The sequence below is a fragment of the Canis lupus genome, chromosome X (genome assembly GCF_003254725.2).
Source record: "Canis lupus dingo isolate Sandy chromosome X, ASM325472v2, whole genome shotgun sequence".
Taxonomy (NCBI): Eukaryota; Metazoa; Chordata; class Mammalia; order Carnivora; family Canidae; genus Canis; species Canis lupus.
This window is the reverse complement of record NC_064281.1, coordinates 105,678,321-105,700,466: the sequence shown is the minus strand read 5'-3', so window position 1 is coordinate 105,700,466 and position 22,146 is coordinate 105,678,321. Positions and strand designations below refer to the sequence as shown.

Genomic DNA, 22,146 nt, shown 5'->3' with positions numbered 1-22,146 from the left:
ACAAGGCAAGGCTTCACGAGGGAAGCCTCCTTTGTGGTTTCTGTGGGGAGAGAGCCAGCTCCAGAGTCACCTCACCAGGCCTCAGCCCTGGTCCCCTGCCAGGATGCAACCCATAGGCCCAAGTCCTGTGAACTCTCCAAGCCTCGGTTTCTTCCCCTCTAACATGGGTATTTGGCATACTGTAAGTACTCAATAAATGTTAGCAAGGAGGGACACCTGGGTGGCTCAGTGGTTGAACATCTGCCCATCTGCCTTTGGCTCAGGATGTGAATCCGGGGTCCTGGGATCGAGTTCCGCATCGGGTTCTCCACAGGAGGCCTGCTTCTCCCTCTGCCTATGTCTCTGCCCCTCTCTCTGTGTCTCTCATGAATAAATAAATAAAATCTTAAAAAAAATGTTAGCAAGGAGGAGTGGTGGGGGTTGGGAGGAGAAGGAGAAGGAAGTGACAAGATGACCATGGACTTTACTAGGACAAAGGGGCCTGGCCAGCAGTGTCTATGTCCTTCCCCTGTCCCTCTCCCTTTCCCAGCTCAGTCAAGGCTCCCACCATCGAATAGCCCAGACTCTGTTTCCAAATCCACAGGTGTGCGGCCCTGGGCACCTGGGTGCAATGTGGCTCCTGCCTGCCTACCATTACCCAATCGCTTCCAGGGGGGGAACGCAGTGCATTTTCTCAAATGAAGCCTGCTGTTCGTGTTTGCTCATGGTGAATTTTAAAATTTAGGAGATGACGAACTTGTTTACTAAATAAATATGTGCGTTTGGGTCTGTTTGTCATGTTCTCCCTCCCAGATGCCTTTGCCCCCTCCCGTTGCTAGGCTCCAGAGACGGCAGTCGGGGGCACTGGTGTATGAAGATGCCAGTTGTTGATCTTCTTGGACCTGAAACCTATTTACAGAGCACAGGATTTACAGTCAGGAAGGATTTTTTTTTTTTTTTTTTTTACAGAAATGGGCAAATCCTCGATCCTCTCTGGATACAAACCTCCTTTCCAACAGTTATGAAAGGGCATTTTAACTTTAGATGAGAGCCCTGTTGGTGGCTCAACATTCTCACTGCTAAGTTCCATCAAAACATTGTATTGAGGGCAAGGTCACATGGGAATTGCCACCTTTGGGTCCTGAAATCTCCCCAGTAATGCCGTGACTCTGGAAGTGGGCAAAGATCCTTCTTTGTGTCCCTGGCTCACTCCCCCCCAGCCCTTGTGCCTCTAACGTCAGAGCATCAGCCAGTAACATATACCAAGGGATAGAATTCAACCCCGGGTCAGGGCAACTTGAACAGCTCTGTACAGAGGCCCAACTTGCAATTCTCCCCTCCATGGAAATTGTCCCCTCCAGGAGCAGCTGCTCTCCACCAGCTGCCCAGCCAGCTGCCATTAGGCCCAGATTTACTCCCACCACCTTGGGGTCCGCTGCACACACTCGCTGGGGCTCATCCACCGACCTCTGAGCTGGAACTGCCCACATTGGAATAGAGCCCTGGTTTCCTCTGGGATTTTTTATCTTAACAATAAAAGGGCAATTTATAGAGAGACCCCTCGCGCTCAGCCCACGTGGAATGAGATAAAACAAAAGCTTGCTGAGTCAGACCCCCAGAACCAGATTGAGCCAGAGATGGCACGAGTGTGGAACCAATCAGGAAGTGATATGTGTTCCAAAAGACTGGCTTAATGGGTCTCTTTAAAATACTTTTTTTTTTTTTAACTCTTAATCGCATCATGTAGGGTAGAACCCTCACACTCTTCTTCTATTTCCTTGTTCGGTTTGTGTTTGTTTTTTGGTTTTTTGTGTTTTTTTTGGGGGGGTTGGTTTTTTTTTTTGGATGTTTGGTCTGCTTCTATATGCCATTTGTAGAATTCGTGGGTAACTGGAGGTTGGGTGTGAAAACAAGGCTGGCCACTCACAGAGAACAAGAGGTAAAGAATTAAGGATTCAGGATCCAAATCACTGTTGCTTCTGTGTTGAGAGGTTGTCACACAGGCAATTAAGTGTATGTTAATTTCCCAGCAATGTAGTGGGAAAATCAGCACATCAAATAAAATATTTAACACCCAGGAAAAGCCAAATGCATATTCTGCATGTGTGTCCTTAAGTGGTATTTTTATGGAAGGAGACCTTATTTGAAACAAATGTCAGAACAGAAATTGAGCTCATGAAAGGCGCTGAGAAACTATAGCACATAAGGTTTTAAATGTTGTTCATAAAAAGTATCGTCCTCAGCCTCCGTCCCTTCCATGGTCAGCATGCACATCAGACGCATGTGTTGATCTACCTGTGTATACAGTTGTCCTCAACCATCTGCACATGATTCTCTGCAAGACCTGGTAGTCAGGTTGCTTCCACGTGTGGATCCATCCCCTGGCACCCCACTGCATAGTATCAGACAAGGAAGGAATCTCCTAATGGCAAAGGGATTATTATCTGGAGATCCTCAGAGGAGGTCGCTGAGACCCACCTTAGAAGGAAGCTGCTTTCTCCCCATGGCAGAGAGACTCGGGGCTCTGGACCCAGAGTGGGGAGCCCCAATCCACCTTCAAGCTTCTGTCTGGGGATCTCGATGGGGGCTGAAAGCTTTTGAATGTAGCCTGTGCAGAAGGAAGCAGAGATTTGAGGTTGCCCCCAGCCCATGGCCAGGGGAGGCCCCCGAGATAGAGATGTTGTCCTGGCCGAGTTGGGGAGAGTTTGCCATGACTCTCATTTCTTTCTGTCTGTTCCCAGATGCCTGCCTGCCTGCCACCTTGCTTTTTCATTCATTTGTACATACATTCCTCAAGTATTTACCGAACACCTATTTCAGGCATACGCCTGGGCTCGCCAGGGCAGGAGTATACAGAAGATGTTTGTTTTCTCCTCTCCCTCTCAATGGTTCTTCTCTCCTACTCTCTCCCCATAATTCAGTGGTAACAGGGGTGGACGGAGGAATATCCAAAATTCATCCCTGTAGGAGACATCTGTGCCAGGAATTTCCGGCAACCCCCAAGGAGAGTGGCAGATTGATGGCACTCTAGTTAGGACTTACAAGGGGGCATTGGGGGGGGGTTGAAGCCTGCAGCCAGGCTGTCTGCCCAAGCCTATTCTATAGTTCCCATTTATCGGGTACTTGCTCTATGCCAGGCCCTGTACGTGCAGTTTCTCATTCCTCATTCGATCCTCCAGTCCTGTGAGGTGGTTATTATAACTGGCCCTGCTTTAGATGAGGAAACAGAGGCCAGGAGGGGCAAGTGACTTGCCCAAGGTCATACAGTTAGGATGTGACAGAGTCCCATTCAAGCTTAGGTCTGTATTGCTCCAACTCCCAGGCCTTTGAAAAACTCAGATGTGGTTTAGACTTCAGCATGAAAATAGATGAGGAGGAGCTTCTATGATGTGCTATGAACTCTGTTTCAATGCAGTTTACTTGAGTTTATATATCCACCAATAAAAAGTTACTTTTTAAAAAATATTTATTTATTCATTCAGAGAGAGTGAGAGAGAGGCAGAGACACAGGCAGAGGGAGAAGCAGGCCCCATGCAGGAAGCCCGATGCGGAACTCGATCCTGGGTCTCCAGGATCACACCCCAGGCTGCAGGCGGCACTAAACTGCTGCGCCACTGGGGCTGCCCTTTTTTTTTTTAAAAAAAAAAATTTATTTATCACCAATAAAAAGTTAATAGTAGCTCACATTTATTGAAGGCTTGGGTGACAGAAAGTCTATGGAATAGTTTTACATTTGTAATTTTCTGTAATTGTTGCACAAAACTGTGAAGTACTTTTTAAAGGTTTTATTTATTTATTTATTCATGAGGGACAGAGAGAGAGAAGCAGAGATACAGGAAGAGGGAGAAGCAAGCTCCATGCAGAGAGCCCGATGCGGGACTCAATTCTGGGACTCCAGGATCATGCCCTGAGCCAAAGGAAGATGCTCAACCACTGAGCCACCCAGGGATCCCAAAACTGTGAAGTATTAATGCAATTATTTTTACTGTCCTCATTTTATGAATGAGGAAGACAACACTTAGAAAGTAACATGCCCTTGGGGCACCTTGGAGGCACAGTGAAGCATCCAGTTCTTGATTTCAGCTCAGGTCATGATCTCCGGGTTCTCAGATTGAGCCCCATGTCAGGCTCTGGGCTGAGTATGGAGCCTGCTTGAGAATCTCCTTTTCCCTCTCCCTTGACCCCTCTACCCCCTACTTGTGCATGCATGCTCTTTTTCTAAAAAAAAGAAAGAAAGAAAGAAAGAAAGAAAGAAAGAAAGAAAGAAAGAAAGAAAAGAAAAGAAAGAAAGAAAGAAAAAAGAAAGAAAGAAAAAAGAAAGAAAAAGAAAGAAAGAAAGAAAGAAAGAAAGAAAGAAAGAAAGAAAGAAAGAAAGAAGAAAGAAGGAAAGTGGGGTGCCTGGGTGGCTCAGTCAGTTAAGCATCTGCCTTCGGCTCAGGCCATGATCCCAGGACCCCTGGGATAGAGCCCCGCATCTGGCCCCCTGCTCAGTGGGAAGTCTGCTTCTCCCTCTCCTTCTGCTCCTCCTGCCTGCTTGTGTTCACTCTTGCTATCTCTCTCTCTCTCTCTCTCTCAAATAAATAAAATATAAATAATTTTTTTAAAAAATTTAAAAAGAAAGTAATATGCCCAAGGTTCTAGTAAAACCAGAGCACAGTTTCATTCTGGTTGGGCTCTGTGGCACATCAAAGACCCTCACAGATACTAGACTGTCCCTGTCCTGCCGTAAACCCTACAGAACTTCATTATTTTGAAATGATGACTTCTTTTTTTTTTTATGATGACTTCTTATACTCCTTTTCGGACCATATAACAGTCTCACCCACTCATACCCTGTAAGATGAGCTAAGTCATTGTCTCCTCCATAACCACCTCACTGAGAACACTTCTTAGCCCCAATATCCAATTAACCAAACCTGGAAGGCCCAGTGATGTGTTCACACAGGGACAACAAGAACCAGAATATTATGAGCCTCAGATTTCCGGACACCCTTACAGGTTCATGGGCCTTAAGATGAAGGCAAAATAAAGGCATAAATTTTTGATATTTAGAAGTCATAAATGCTATCTAAAATTTGATTTTTGAAAAAATACCCCCCTCTGTGTCTACAGTCTACACAAGCAGAATCCCCAAATGGGAGGCAAAAGAGAAGTCCTCCTCTCTGAAAATCAGTTTATTTTATAAATAATAAGGTGGCCCTCATGAAAGTATTGCTTGTTTAGAGATGTACATCACATTACTGAATGACCATATTCCTTGACAGAGAGTGCTTCATGCTCTTTTGCCCCTCATTCTGTGGCACAACCACTGAAGACCCAGGACAGCTGCCATTTTGTGCCAAGAGATTCTCTTTCCATTTTCCAAGGAAGCAAAGAACAAGGCATGTCCCCCTTATCTCCCCATACCCTGCCTGGGGTCATGCCCTCGAGGACTTATTCTATTTCAGCTTCTACCTCTAGGCAGCCAGAAAAATGACTCTGAACCACCCACAGAACAAGCACCTGCTTCAGTTGTCCCAATGTGAGCATTCTAATCCCTAGGTTTAGGAGAGGTTTGCCTTCCACCCAAAATGGCCAGGCCCTTCTAATAGGTCAGCACTGCTGATCTTAATACCCCACTCTTGATTTGGAACAGGTGGGTGCCACAGTTGTTCAACTCTTGTTATGACCCAGAGCATGGCTCAAACAATATAAGATTCTTCATAAAGAGTCTGCGAGAATGCCAGATGGTATTATTGGAGGGAAACAAACTCAATTCCTTTCTGTAACATCTCCAGCTAATGGCTTTGACCAGGAATAAAAAGCACCCAGTCCCTGGTGCTTTCTTTACACTCACTAAGTAGGCTTTTTTTTTTAAGTGGACACCAAAATGTTTGTGAAAACCCAACTTTTGTCAGGGCTTGGGGGCTGCCTAGGCCTCATTGTGTAGAACATGGTACTGATGTAAAATGAGCCACTGAATCTACATTTGGCTGTCTGGTCCCCTGCCCCACACTCTCATCCAAGCCCTGTCTGGAGCTTCACAAACATCCAGGCTTGGTAAATAAAGCCCGGCATTCTTTTTAAAGACATGATGAAATCAGAAAAAGACACAATCTCTGTCCTCAGGGTGGAATTGGGAATATGTGATCTCCCACTTCCGTAACAAATGTGAGAGTTTGGGAATGTGTGGAACCCTTTTTCCATTCAGAAAGATTTATTGGGTGAGCCTGCAGGCCATTATTCATAGTTTGGGGTTGCCATATTCGGTTGCTTTGTACAGAAGCCATGCACAGTTCCCTTGTCAAAATCGATTGGGAAGGCCTGAATATACAGCGTGTCCTAAGGTTCATTATGTTCTGGGTACACATGCACCTCCTAGAATAAATGTGTTACATGGAAATCAGGAATGACTGCTTGTTCTCAAGAAGTCTAAAATACAAGGAGTGATCAAATATAAACAGTGATCTAGAATTATCTTCTCTGAATGCCTCTGAATTTCTGTCTCTCATTTATGGCCTTTCGTACCCCCTGCACTTCCCCTGCTTGAAAAGCTATTAATTTCCCCACCTCCCCATCACCCTAGACTCTGATCCCCATAAACAATCTATGCTTTTTTTATCCTCTTTTTTAAAAATACATTCCCTGTGTTTACGTTCTCAGTGGTGGCATATACGAGAAAGAAAACTGTGGAAGCTCCGTGAGCATGGCAGATGCTTCCAGTCCTGTCTTTGCCACTTACAAGCTCTGTGTCTTTAGTGAGTTTCCTAACTTCAATAAATGTCTATTTCCTTCCTTCCTTCTTCAAAGGAATTTGGGTTTCTGCCATCAGGCAGCTGCCTCTGATGAATGGTCCTGTCTCCTGGGTGGACTTGGTTTCTGTCTTTGTTCTGGTAACTCAGGAATGAAACAAAAACGTGACCAAGTGAGAGGGTCAGGGAGGCACAGACTCTCAGCTCAGCTGGTGTCTAACCAGGTCAGCCCTCTCCAGTCTGTGAATACTCTGTCTTTTCTCTTGTCTTTTGCAAATCTTGAGCAGATTCTAGAAAGTTTGGTCCTTGCCCCTCACAGCCTTTTGCCCTCTTAGAGCTTTACCCACCTTTTCCCTAGCTGTGGGAAGTTGCCGCCAGAGGCCCTCTGTGCTTTGGTTTGCTTAGCGACCTCAACTGAATGGGAGTTAGGTGGGACTCCCTCTCTTGAATAACTGGGCCACCATCGCATACTGGAGCAGAACTCTGCCACAAATCTTGGCACAGGAGCCCCTGGGTCAGGGCACTCCAGGACTTTCCCTTTCTTTCCACATTGATTAACTCATAATAACTCACTATGTTGTATACGGTGTAAAGGAGGAGAGAAACCAGGCAGGCTGGTGGGAGGGCCTGAGGCCCAAATCCACTGATCCAACCTCAATCTTGGCCAAGGCCTTCTGCCCTTCTGGGCTCCCATTTCCACAGCTTAAACATGCAGTACCTTTCTTTGGAGGACCGTCCAGGAGGGATGTAAAGATCTAGGGAGATAACAGGAGAGCTGTGCACTCTATTGAGGGGAGGAGGGGGTCTTTTGTGCAATAAAAAATATCCAAGTAAAAGAAAATGTTTGAGATCTGTTTCCATACGTGACCCATATGTGTATGTTCAAGCAAACTTTTAAAAATCTTTGGATTCTGCGATTGCTTAAAACATTGCTAAGAAGCATAAGCATAGAAAATAAGTCATGACTGCTCCTCCTTTCTAGGTTAAACAGAAAATATTTATACTTTGGAGCACTTACCCTACAGCTATGCTAGGGCTCCCATAGATGTAGCTCCAAGGAGCAGAGCCCCAGCCTTTTTGATCCAGTGCAAGAAGTTTGGCAAGAGAACCTCTGGTAAGGGGCTTTCCGTAAGCATGCTGCTTTTAGAAAGGCTATGTCAGCCCCCCGCCGTTTAGAGCTGGGCAGTGAACCCCATTCTGAGTATCTTCCTCAACATCATGACCCACCTTCCTTCTTCTCCCTCCTGCTTCCCCCTTGTAACTGTCACCAATATCACCAAGCTCCAGTGACAACAAAAACCTGGCTGGGGTGGGGGGTACTCAATCCCTGGTAGACAGTACTACATGATCTTCTATGTATGAGGTATAGAGGCTTTGGGTGTCAAGGACATAGTGAGACTTTCAGAAGAAGACCTATGTACATAACCTATGGGTGCATGGGGTGTGTGTATGTTCTCCATTGCCTGTGTTTATAATATATATATACTAATCATGAGCATGATATGATACATAATTCTGAGCACACTACAAATGATGATATTATGAACGCACACATGGGAACACACATGCGGCTTCCTGTGATAGAACTTTAAAGACCCTGTTGGGCAGCCCCCGTGGCCCAGTGGTTTAGCACCGCCTTCAGCCCAGGGCATGATCCTGGAGACCCTGGATCGAGTCCCATGTCAGGCTCCCTTCATGGAGCCTGCTTCTCCCTCTGCCTGTGTCTCTGCCTCTCTCTCTCTCTCTCTCTCTCTCTCTCTCATAAATAAATAAATAAAATCTTTAAAAAAATAAATACCCTGTCATCTCATGCCCCACCGCCCTTCCTAGGACAGGAATGCCCTCTCCAGCCATCCTGACCAGTGCCCATCCAGCCTCTACCTGAATGCCTACAGGGAACCAAGAAAACCCTTGTAGATGAGGAGCACCAGCATCAGCATCTCTTTAACTGTCCCCATTCCTTGGAACCTCACCATCTTTGTGATTCTTCATGAAATTTAAGATCTTAGCAAGACATGGAGTCAGAAGAGCCGTGGTTGCAAGCTCTTACCTCAGGAAGGAAGTAGGTGTGTCTATTGGGTTGATTAGGAAAATATATTTATTAGCTCACAAGGGACGCTGTACAAAGTACCACAAACTAGGTGGCTTAAAACAACGGATACCTTGGGGGTGCCTGGGTGGCTCATGTGGTTAAGCATCTGCTTGCAGCTCAGGTCATGATCCCGGGGTCCTGGGATCGAGTCCTGTGTTGGGTTCCCTGCTCAGCAGGGAGTCTGTCTCCCTCTTCCCCTCTTTGCTGGTTGTACCTCTCTCTCTGTCTCCCTCTCTCTCTCTCTCTCTCTCTCAAATAAATATTTAAAAATAAATAAAAACAACAGAAATTTACTCTCTCATAGTTCTGTAAGTGGGAAGTCCCAGATCAAGTACCAGAAGAGCCATGTTCTCTCTGACAACTCTAGGAGAGGATCCTTCTTTGCCTCTTCTAGTTTCTGGTGTTTGCTGACAATTCTTGGCATACTTGGACTTGCGAATGCTTCATTCACTCCTTTCCCATGGCTGTCATCCTCCACGTGTCTTCGCATTATTTTCCCTCTGTGCAGATCTCTGTGTCCAAATGTCCCCTTTTTATAAGAACATCAGTCATAATGGATTAGGGACCACCCCAATGATCTCATTTTAACCTGATTATTTCTGTAAAGAACCTATTTCCAAATAAGGTCACATTCTGAGGTACTGGGAGTGTTAGGACTTCAAGTATGAATTAAGGGAGACACAATTTAACCCATAAATATATATAACTATATATATAATATATTATAGATAGACATAGAAGGAAGACAGCGACCTAGGGTGGAGGGTTATCTATTATATAACAAATATATTTGCATATGTTATGTACATGTATACAGGTATTTGCATACATTACACACATATATTTCAAGTCTTGGCCCTTGAGAAAAATTTCATAAGAGTTCTTTATTCTTTGTTAAGGGAATGATAGATTGTCAGGGCAAAGGAGACCTCTTTATCTTGTTAAAATATATTTTAATAGTATTATATATCACATGTATATACTATCAGAATAATATTATATGTCAGCATGTTATATTTTAACATCCATATATTACATATTTATTTTAATTATTTATATGTTCTGATATACAAATAATGAACATAAGTTCAACCCGTTAGGTATATATATTTTTTACAATGTGCTTGCAACTCGAACTCATGACCCTAAGATCAAGACCTGAGCTGAGATCAAGAGTCGGACATTTAACCAACTGAGGCCACCCATGTGCCTCTGCAATGTGTTGTGTTTTCGTTGTTTTTTAAAGATTTCATTTATTTATTGGAGAGAGAGAATGCACAGAGGGAGAGGGAGAAGCAGACTACCTGTGGAGCAGTAAACCAGTTGCAGGGCTCAATCTTAGAACCCGAGATAATGACCTGAGCCGCAGGCAGATGCTTCACTGCCTGAGCTACCCAGACGCCCTTGTAAAGTGTTGTTTTAACTAAAGTATAGTTGACTCACACTGTTACATATTATGTATATATTTTAACCACATGCTAATTGCATGAGGAAGGTACCAAGTCAACTCTCTGCCCCAGGTATTTTGGTATTGCTAGGATAAGGAGCTGTCACACCCAGTATCAAACCTTTGTTATAGGGGCACCTGGGTGGCTCAGTGGTTAAGCATCTGCCTTTGGCTCAGGGCATGATCCCAGGGCCCTGGGATCGAGTCCTGCATCAGGCTCTTCACAGGGAGCCTGCTTCTCCCTCTACCTATGTCTCTGCCTCTCCCTCTGTGTCTCTCATGAATAAATAAATAAATCTTTAAAAAAATCTTTGCTATATAAAAGGTATAAGTAAGAGAAATGGAGGGTGATATTTACCAGTGAAATATGATAGCATATGTGAAGATGGGATCGACCTCAAAGCATTTTGAGAAGCCCTCCTACTAGAGGAAGTTGAAACAAACCTGAAGTTGGCCTGGATGTCTCTCTTGCTCTGGATCGGCAGAGCGGAGAGGCCAACCCAGAGGGAGCGCAGGGTCAGCTCGTGGTCGGGGGTACTTAAGCCATCCTGTCTCCGATCCATCGCTGGGAACCTCTGCTGCTTTCTGACGTCCCCCTCCGTGCTGGAAGCTGGCAGCTCCGAGGGGAACAGATACGTGTAGCCCAGGCTTTAGCTTTCTCCTTCCAGCCGAGGGAATCCAGCCACGGGCCACTGCGGTTGGCCACTGTGTCCCCGTGCCTCGGTTGACCCAGGCAAGCTCCTGCCAGGCACCCCATCGCTCTGTGGTACCTGTGGGCCCGGGCCTTCCCGCTCTGACTACACCGTGGCTGGGGCTTGAGAATTTCTTCTTTCCTCCCAAGTAAAGCCAGTCCGGAGTACAGTTGCACCTGTCTTCTGTCTAGAGGTGGACTTAGTTTACTTGCCCGAGACCATCAGAGCAGGGATAGCCTGTGAATCTGTGGCTGAATCCAGGCATGCTGACACTGTTTGTTTGGGTGTTTGACAGAGGGAAGGAGGACAGTGACCAGGGTTGGGGTTAATATAAGAAGTCCTGGCTCTCTCGGGAGTGGCTGGCCGAGAGCTCATGGAGAGGGCTGTGAAGGGTACCATTGTACTGAGCAGATGTAAAGCCCTTGGCATCAGTGAGCCCAGCAGGCAGGCAGGTAGGTAAGTGGGTAGGCTGGAGACCTTGACCCTTGACCCTTGACAGGGGCCCTGCACTCTCTACCAAGAAATACTCTGCTGCTACTCCAGGCCTTCCGCCAAGAGTTTGGGGTAGGAGTGGTGCAGGGGTTTAGTCAGTAACCAGATTCAGACTCTTAGACCAGACAAGGAAGGACAGGGGCAGGTGGCTGGTGGTCATTCATTGATTCCTTTGCTCTTTCATTTGATAAATATTTACCAAGTACTTACGATTTACCAGATACTGTAGTAGACCAAGACCCAGTTCCTTAAGGAATTTACAGTCCAAGGATTAAGGAATGGAAAAAAATAGGAGGGACCAGGGCAACAGCAGGAAAGAGATTTGGGCTTTCCTTTCTCTTTAGTGTGTCTGTCTGTCCAACCGTCTGTGTGTGTGCATGTGTGTGCACATGTGCACACGTATATGATTTCCTCTTCCCACAGTGTCCTTGCCACAGAGCAATGTACTTTTCCCTCCTCTAATATACAGCATGCCTCCCAAATTGTAGGGTGACAGTGACCACCAAACTTCCTATCAGAGGATCCTTTTCCAAATCTTTTTTCCCCGCTCAAGAGCCAAGGGATGGTGAACGGCCTCAGTCAGGGTGTCCACACATCACCAGTGGCCACGTTCTGGGTGGGACACACATAAGGAAGCTCTGGATGTGGGAAAGATACATATTGGTCAAGTCAGTTCCAAATCAACCAAACAGCCCATAAAGTCAACTATGGTTGGATTTGGACTTAAGCCATCCTTCTGCTAGGGCCCCATACATGGACCTTGCTTTAAGAAAACCTGTCGCCCCCAAATCCCAACTTTGAAAGGGAGAGAGGAATGTGCCTGACCATTTCTGGAAGCCATCTAGAGCCCTCCTTTATTGACACAGGTGTCCCAAAGAGGTGGTGAAGCCCTTGAAGGAGCATCTGATTCGATCTCTGCCTTCAGTTGGTAACATCAGGAAATCATCTCAGGCAAACAGGCCTTTATCTGGTTTGGGCAGACCCCCCAGAGACCGCTAGTGGGTTAAAAATGCAGCATGTCACCGTGGGGCTGGGAGGTCTGCATAGACACAAACTCACCTTGTCTTTTAAAATGAGAGGGAACTCTAGGGCTTTGTGGCCAAGGGTGTAGCTTTCTGAAAAATCGAGCTCAAATAAATTATTAAATTAAAACATAAACTGAATTAGGGGCATACCTTTGAGATTTTCCGTACATTTTATGGAAATTATGAAACACATCCCTTCATTCAACTTTATAGTTAAACTCTACTTCTCTGCACGAGGGAAGGCGTTCCACGACCTGATATTTGCAACTTCCACTAAAGCATGGCTTTCTGTATTTATTTGGAAATACTTACGTTCCGTCAGGGTCCAGCTTACCCTTGTTGTGCAGCCTCATTATGGTTTCACTTCACATCGGACTACTCACTTTTTAGTAACCAGAGTTGTGACCCAACAAAAGCTTCTCTTACAAGGAGCTTGGGCTCTTATTTATTTCGCAATCTTTATTTGTGCATGAGATGAACCATGACATTTAAACTATGCCTGATAGCTTAACAGATTATAAGAACAAAACCAGATGGCCCAAACAAAAATAATGCTTTGATTGCTTTCAAATTCAATGTCAAAAATTAAAAACAGCTTTCAAAAAGTCTTGACTTTTTTTTTCCAGAAATGACTTTGGATTTTACATGTATATGTATATATATTTTATATATGTATTTATACACATAAAATGTATTTGTTATATAAAAATATAAAGTATATATAGATATAAATATATATAATGTTTTGTATATATATAAAATGTATATGTATGTGTGTGTATATATGTATAGATAGATAGATAAATAGATAATCTGCCCCCAAAATCCAGAAGCACAGAAACCAAAAGTTGAACAGTGGTTACTTTAAAGATTAAGAAGTGTTTTCTTTCCTGCATCCATGCATTTTTCCGCAGTTACACTTAGAATCTGCAAACCCTTTTTTAATGACAACCTTTTTTCATTGAATTTTAATGAAGTCTTTTCTGGGGTTGAGTCAAGGTGTTTTCCTCTGTTGAGAAAGTGGACATTGTTAAGCATTAGCAGTTCATAATTTTTCTTCCACCCACAATGATGAATAACGTGTGGTTACTGTAACACTGTGCTTCACAAGCCTCGCAGCCTGAACCGAACCCAGATTCTTTTGAAGCGAGGTGGATCCCACCAAAGCAGTTATTTAATTCTCTGACTCACTTTCACGTACCTTCAACATCATTAGCATCATCACAGCCCTCACTTTTCTTTGAGCACGGTTAACCAACAAATTCTTTAAAGCTGGGCTTTATAAAAAAAGAACTTCCATTTGAAAAGCCTCCCAAACCTTGAGGAGGCTGGCAGGACACAGTCAGAATGTGAGGATTCGAATTTCTGGACTACGAAGTTCGAGCAGAGTGTGGGGATCCTTCTTTTCTGTTCTTGTTTTCTGAAAGGATCTTCGCTCCAACTCAGATTCATTTTTCTTCACATCAGCTGCAAGAGAGCAAACAAATTTTGCTGCAAATCAAAACCCTGACAGTTCTATTTCCCTGAGATAATTGCATACTGCTTGGGAGTTTCCTTTTGTTTTGACAACAAGATTCTGAGAAAGCAATATACAATTGATAACTATGCTGTCGTGAGTATACTGAATTTTAAAAATAAATAACTGTCGACCCAAAAAGCTTCCAGGAGCCTATGGAGTGAGTTCTTTTTCCAAACTGTTCCAAAACCAGATGTGGAAATGTTTAGCTAATTCCTCTCCCCAATCCCCATGCAAAGGATTCATATGTGTCTCTAACGACATCAGAGGAGATGGGAAGGCAAAAATCCTGTCTGCTTTCACAAAACATACACAGCACAAAACAAATTTGGTCTGCAGCTTTTGTCTCTTTTAGAAAGGGTCTTTTCTTCCCGAGATTAAAAATGTTCCGTGTCTATGCCAATATTCAGTCTCTTTCTTGTAAGACGTTAAGAAATAGAGTTCCTGTTCCCAAAGTGAAACATTTCATGATTTTTCTTAAATGTGAAAGATAATGAATGAATGAATGAATGAATGAATGAAAAAGATTTATTAAGAATTAGGCTTATTAGGGAGTTCTTGAAAAAAAATAAAGGCAAGGAGGAAAACTCTGTCCGAGGAACTAATGGAAAATATATATGCAAAGACCACATTTAGAAAAACAGAAAGCTACTGTACTCTGTAGCTGCAGGGAAAGCAAACATTTTGCATCCAGGTGCCACTAGCAGCTCTGGGTTAGTGGGCCTCTGCAGCTCGGCTCAGGACGGCTTGTACCAATAGCTGAGCCCTGCTTGGCCATATGAATGCACCAAAGCTCATTGCTTCTGGAATGTCACAGGGATAATTTGCAATCAAGTCCAAATGGGGCTACGGTAATGCAGTCACTGAGAACTGCTTTCTAAATGCCTAGCCTCCTCCTCCCTTTGCCTCCTCTTCCTCCTCCTCAAGAAGCTGGATAGTAGTCCCAAGGTGAGCACTCCCTTCTCTGCATTTATTTCTTCCTTGTCCTCAGCTCCCCTTAACTCGGAAGATTTCTGGAGACTTTTAAATAGGATTCTGTCCACAGCTCCAGGGATGCTGTGCACAGCCCCAATGATGGCTAAAAATACCTTCCACTTGGCACCCCCCACGTGCACGCACAACCTGCTCTTCTGATGCCCCTTCCCATCTGTAGCCCCTCAGCCTTCTTCTTCCTCTTTTGCCAACTACCCAGAGCCCACCCTGTCCCTTGCCTGTCAAATCCCATTCTGCCAGCAGGCCTCAGCTAGAAGTTAGGAAAGCCAGCTGATTGGATGTTTTTGCACTGTGTTGTGAATGACTTGTCACCATCCCCCAGCACGCGCGCACGCACACACACACGCATGCACACACACACCGCCTCTACCCCAGCCTGGGAATTGTGGGCAGCAGGAAAGGGGAGGCTGCCCAGTTCTGATGATCTGTACTTAGCAAAACAGAGTGACTCCTGAAGCGTGGCACTGAGCTAGGGTTACCAAGCTTATTAGCAAGAACATTCTGCTCTCCTCCTGGTCCCCCACTCCTCCCTCTCACCTCAGAGTTGCGTAGTCTTGAACATGAGTCCCCCTGACTTCCATTTTTAAGTTTTATCTGAGCTCAGAGGTAGGTTGTCACACACACACAGGCATCCTCATGGATTGCCCCCTTGTGTGGCAATCTGTTTCTGGCTGTGAAAAATCAGAGAAAAGAGACTGTCCTGAGTTTGGAGATTGGTACTAAATGAATCCCCGAAATCGGCAATGTTACTAAACCCCTTTCTTCAAGATTGATTCAGTGCAAGGCCATTCAGAAAGTGGATGTGGAGGGTGAGGTGGTCCAAAATGATTGGTCAGGGGGATGACTCTTTTGTTTCTCAGAGACTCTGGGCTTTTTATAACCTGTTGGGATTACTTGTGAGAGGGAATGGCGGGGGAGCAGATAGGAAAGATGCTTCAGAAATGGAAGGCTGGACTCCCCAGACAAGAACTCGGCCTTAAACTTGGGTCTCAGTTTGGGGTTTGGACAACCAACATGGAATAGAAGGATTGTTTCTTTGGCTCAATTCCAAGAACTCCTTAAAGGGCAGGTATTTTTTGTTCAGGGCAGATAGGTCCCAGCTATGAGATGATATTAAGGACAGGAAAAAAGAGAGAGGGGGAGAAAGCCACTCCTAAAACACACTCAGGGTAGGATGGGCTCCGTTAGATCAGGACCAGAGTGGATAGCGCGGTGGTGATGGAGTGATGAGCTCAGCGAGTACTGCATGTTGTTCCAGAGCAAGCGATCTATTTGTATAACTGTTGAGTCATTATCCAAGAACAGCTGGCATTGGAGTGGACTTGTGTTTTGTTGTTGTTGTTGCTATTTTATTTTGTTTGTTTTGTTTTTTTGGAGGGGTAAGAGGGTCAGTTTCTCTGTTCATTGCTGCTGCTTCTATTTCTGCTTTGCACAAGACAAAAAGGCAGTCCCAGGAGAGACATTTCAGAACAAGCCAAGAAGGAAGGAAGGAGATGGCTCTTTACACCCAACAAGCCCACGAAACTGAGGAGTCATGAATGAGAGACATGGGGAGGCCCAATCGGTACCAATCAGATCAAGTCAAGTGCCTGAGTTAGAAACAAAGTCTTTCATGCAGGCCACCGCCCTTTCCTAGTGGGTTCATTATACCATGGTTTCCATCAAAGAATGCAGCAAATTCATCAGTTTCAAAGGAAAGGAAAGAGCTGCATTTTTGCAACTGGGGAAACAGGAAAGATAGAAATGCCTCGGGATGCTTTTGAGTACAGTGCCGTGCATGTAGTAGGCACTTAATAAGAGTCAAAGGATGCATTTGTATACACAGGGGTGACTTAACTCATCAGGGAACAAAAGTAAAACCTCACGCTTGCACAGACATTTCCTTCAAAAGTTTAGGGTCGTTTCTATTTGATGTCATTTTCACTTTTGAAATGAGAGCTGAGTCCGACAATATTTGATGGTGTTCCTCTTCCTTCCTTCTTGCGTTGTTTGTCACCTCCTTCTCATATTGTGGGGTTTTTTAAAAAGATTTTATTTATTCAAAAAAAAAGATTTTATTTATTCATGAGAGACACAGAGAGAGAGGCAGAGACACAGGCAGAGGGAGAAGTGGGCTCCATGCAGGGAGCCCAGTGTGGGACTCGATCCCAGGACCCTGGGATCACAACCTGAGCCGAAGGCAGACTCTCAACCGCTGAGCCACCCAGGTGGTACCCCAGACTATATCTCCTTCTCTGACTTTTATTAACTCCTGTTTGTCTCTAACCAACACAGGACAATAAGGAGGAGTCTGTTTGTGGCATATGAGAGGACACGGGGGCCCTTAAAGAGGGCAGTGCTGCCAGCTTGAATCAAACTGTATCTCCTGTCACCTTAGTTCATGTGTGGCATGAAAAACAGTTTCATTTCCTTTGTTGGGGTTGCACACAAAGGGATGCCATCACTGACCAGTGTTGACTCTCATTCAGAAGATGAGGGACATGCGCTTTATACTGCAACAGTGTGGCGAAGCCACTTAGAGAAGCCGCTGTCATCATCTAGCAACACATGAGTTCCAACAATGAAATTAAAATCCTGTTCTCTCTCACAAGAAGGTTTTCCTTTTCTTTGTTTTGTTTTCAGTCTTATTGAGGTATAACTGACAAATAAAACTGTAGGATATTGAAAGCGTACAACGTGATGGTTTAACATATGTATGCATCGTGAAAGAATTCGCCCAATTGAGTTAATGAACACATCCATCACCTCACCTTTTTTCCATTTAAGTTCTCCTCACTTCACCTTTTGAAAATACTTGTTTTAAAAGGGAAAAAATGATTGTGTTTGAACTTTCAATAGGCAATAAGATGATTGACCTTTTGTGTTTTTGTGTGCTCTAGAAATCCTCACCTGACAGCGTCCTGATTCCTGAGAGTCGTTACCTGATCAACTACAAGGATGAAAGTTTTCGAGTTGATAGGAGGGATGGTCATCCTTGCCTCTGTGTTCTCAGCCTGTTCCACACAAAGCCCAATGACTGTACTGTGCTCTATAGACTGGTTCATGGTCACTGTCCACCCCTTCATGTTGAATAATGATGTGTATGTACACTTCCATGAGTTACACTTGGGCCTAGGGTGCCCTGCCAACCATGTCCAGCCACATGTCTACCAGTTCACCTACCGCGTTACCGAATGTGGCATCCGTGCCAAGGCTATCTCTCAGGACATGATTATGTACAGCACTGAGTTGCACTATGCTTCGAAGGGTACCTCTTCTAAGTATGTGATCCCGGTGTCATGTACTGCTCCCCAACGGTCCCCATGGCTTACTCTGCCCTGTTCTGTAAAAGTAGCCAGTGAGGCCGGGGCCACAGCCCAGAATGGTGAGGCAAGCTATGAGGTGTTCACCTTGTCACAGTCTAGCCAAAGGCCCGACTGCGACTGTCCACCTTGTGTGTTCAATGAAGAAGGGCGTGACCAGGCTGCACATCACCAAGTGGAGGCTGAGGAGGGCCAGCTGGTGCTGCCATCTTCCTCTGTTGATATTTCCGAGGATTGGTCTCTTCGCTCAGACGATCTCCTTGAGTCCATGTGATCCCCAGGTTTGGTATGGGGAGTCTCCTGTAGATAGATGCTTTTTCTAACATTAGTATAGAGTATTTTTGAATATCAGACAAACGTGTTTTGGAAGCCCCCTTATGAGTGCCTTTGAGAGAGGGCAGTTCGTGGTTGTTTCTTGAATAAAGCTGTTTTATATTTTTATATATTTTTAAAAGGAAAAATAAAACTTTGATGGTATAAAAATATCAGTTCAACATTTTGATTTAATAAGCACATATATAACTTTTGCTATGGGCCACAGTATTATCAGGGCTTCATAAACATTAGCACCCAGTCTCTTCTGTCTGAGATGACTGGGCTCTGCTCAACTGAATCCCTCCCTCAGTGTCCCCATTTCACTCACACTATGCACCTCTCAACCTAGCACTGAGCCTCACACCTTCCGGTCTAATCAATGGCTGTACCACTTTTCATTCACGGGAGGCATAGATTCCACTCGTGATTTATAAACCACCAGTGATTCTAAGGATTGCTCGAGTCATGTTCCACCAACTTGATGGTAAGCTCCTGAGGCCAAGGGCTGGATCTTCTATTTAGTCACAGACCAGTAGTACTTTGGAAGGAGTTTTGTTCCCTGACTTATGTGATCAGCAAATTTTCACCCAGGTTTGGCTCTCCATTAGTTTTCACATACCCTCGGAAGGGAAGAGGTGAGTAAATATATTCAACAGATATTCACTGAGTGCTACTACATGTCAGGTACCATTCTTGGCACTGAGATGCAACAGTTAATAGAAACTGAGCCCCAGAGAAATTGAGGTCACACAGGCAATAAACAAACGAAGAGCAAACAACAGTACGTCCAGATAGCAATGAAGGCCATGAGAAAGCTTGAAACCAGGTCGTACAAGAGTCGCTGGAGAAGGGATCAGAGCAGTCTCAAGGACTCCGAGGCCTCGTCTTTTGAACTGAATCTTGATGTGAAGAAGGAGCCAGCCCTGGGATGATCGAGAGAACATTCCAGATAGTAGCAGCATCTCATATAATCTTCACTACAACCTTGATCCATTTTACAAATAAGGAAACTGAGGCACAGAATGATTAAGAGACTTTCCCAAGGCCACACACTATTAAGAAGCAGTGTTAGCACAATGTGCATGATACTATATACAACATGTATGATACTATACACAATATCTATGATAACATACACAATGTACATGATATTATACTCATTCAGCAGGTGAGTAGAAATTCAGTCATTGTCTTAGTCTGTTAAGGCTGCTCTAACAAAGTACCACAGATGGGGGACTTATAAACAACAGACATTTATTTCTCATGGTTCTGGAGCCTAGAAATTCAAGATTAGGGTGCCAGTATGCTCAGGTTTTGGTGATGCACTCTTTCAGGTTGCAAACTGATATCTTCTGGCTGTTTCCTCATGTGGGAGAAAGGCATCAAGAGAGCTCTCTGGGGTCCCTTTTATAGGGCACTAATCCCATGCATGAGGGCCCCACTTTCATGATTTACTCACCTCCTTAGGGTCCCACCTCTTGATGCCATCACATAGGGGCTAGATTCAAACACATCAAGGGCACACATTCAGTCCATTGCAATCATGGTAGTTGAAGAAAAATCTCGTTTAAAAAGCTCCTGGCCCCTTGGGACACCTGGGTGGCTCAGTCAGTTAAGCATTTGACTCTTGATTTTGGCTCAGGTCACGATCAAGTCCCTGGTCTGGCTCCACGCTCAGCACAGAGTCTGCTTGTCCTTCTCCCTCTGCTCCCTTCTCTCTCTCTCTCTCTCCCTCTCTCTCTCTCTCTCTTCCAAATAAATAATCTTTTAAAAGAATAGCACTCCTGCCCCTTCCTGAGGAAAACCAGAATGTAATCTCCGAAAACAGTCTATTCATTCAACAAACATTTCTTGAGCTTGCCCTATGTTACAGGCATTGTATTAGACGCTGAGCATGCAGTGGTGAACAAAACCAACAGTCTAAGCAGGAGGAGGCAAGTAAAGAAGCCTAGGGAACTGAGGCTATTCCACTCCAGAAAAAGCCTGTGTAGAGAATATGTGCTGTGGCTATCAGGAGGACCGCAAGTGGTCTAAGTCCAATACGATGGGGGGTGGGTGGCAGTCATTGGCAGCGAGGGATGAGACTAGAGAAGTAGCAGTGCACAAGACCATGTGCAAGAGAACCAGCACTTAGCCTCATCCTCTCTTATGAAGCTTACAGATTATGAAACACATAGAACTTACCAAGCCATTGATGCTAAACACATTAAACCCAGGCTACCATGTGTGGGTTGTGTGCTTAACAAATGCAAGAATTACTTTTCACCAAGACCTCCCCGCCCCAGGGTTGTGTAATGTATCAGCCCTGGAGGAGACTCAAGACCTACTTGAGAATGCTACTCCTTACCATGTGCCACACACCTTATATGCGTAATCTTATTTTAATCTTCACAACAGTTCTGCAAGAGGAAAATTATTTCCTCTGTTTTGTAGATGAGGAAACAGGCTCAGACAAATCAAGGCCATGCAGTGAGCGAGTGACTCCATTCAGATTCAATCCCAGGTTTGTCTGGCTCCAAGGTCCACTCCCCCTCCTCCATTCTATTCAACACCTCCCTCCCAGAGAAGCTTCTGGTTGGGTTGGGAGATCCAAGAAGACTGCCTGGTAGAGGTGGGCAATGATCCCACTCTTAGAAAATGAGGAGGATTTAGCCAAGCAGACAAGAGGAAGAAGAGCCTTCTTTGTGAGCATAAGCAGTGACACAGGGGGAAGAAGCATACTGTGCTGGAGGGCAGACACTGGGGGGCTGTTGCTCTAACCACTCAAGGTGAGAAGAAAGAAGTAGAGTAGATGGGGAAAGGAGTTGAGGAGTAGGAAGAGATGAAATTGAGAACCATTTCAAGCGAAGAGCAGCAAGACTTCAGTCCTTTTAGCCTACAAAACAGTTACATGTCTATAGAAGCCCCATTCAAGATTAAGAGGTAAAATAAATAGTGCCGGCAAATTTGGAGGCTGGAAGACTCCAGAGCAGAGAGAGCAAGCTTCATGGAGGGCATAAGACTTGAGCTAAATCCTGATCTGACTGTGAAAAACGAAGAAAGTGTCGCCAGTTAGAGCCTAAGAAACTCAGAAGACATGTTAAGCTCTGGATTTAAGTAGGGAAATTGGAATGAGGGTAGAGGACAGAAGTGAAGATGAGTCCAGGTTGGACACGCTGAGTTTGGTAGATGATAATAACATCCCAGTGGATATGACCAGGAATGAGTTCAAGAAATCAGAAGAGCTCAATACTGGGCAATCCAGGCTTGGGGAGGTCACATACATCCAGGCAGGTAGGACCACTGTCAGAATTCCCTAACACTCACTATTCAAGGCACAGTTAGGAAAAGCAACAGATACATCAAGGGAGACAGAACAGAAGGGGTCAAGAGGTGGAAGAAGTGTGACTCAGAATTCCAGGGAAGGGAGCTGAGTGGGCTCTATTTTCCAATGCAACAGACAAGTGAAGGTGAAGGTAAGCCTAGTCATCATGGAGCTGGGAGCCTCTGAACTAGGCTTTAAATCAGAGGATTTCATTAGGTGAAGTTGGAGAGGAAGAGCATCTTAGGCAAAGGAAACCAC

The 22,146-nt window shown here is 44.8% G+C and overlaps 2 protein-coding genes across 3 annotated transcripts in view; both read left to right on the top strand.

Annotated features, from left to right (window-relative positions):
• PABIR2 (PABIR family member 2) overlaps positions 1-17,985 on the top strand; it is a 215,449-nt gene extending 197,464 nt beyond the window's left edge. For both annotated transcript variants that reach the window (XM_049107792.1, XM_025431181.3), the window contains one exon: positions 17,847-17,985. In XM_049107792.1, coding sequence (XP_048963749.1) covers positions 17,847-17,871 — 25 coding nt within the window. In that variant the 3' untranslated portion in view covers positions 17,872-17,985. The remainder of the gene's footprint in view (positions 1-17,846) is intronic.
• On the top strand, positions 17,905-18,752 carry PLAC1 (placenta enriched 1). The gene has a single exon (XM_025431186.3). It carries the CDS (start codon positions 17,905-17,907, stop codon positions 18,541-18,543), a length of 639 nt encoding a protein of 212 aa, XP_025286971.1. The 3' UTR covers positions 18,544-18,752.
• The last annotated feature ends 3,394 nt before the right edge of the window (positions 18,753-22,146 follow it).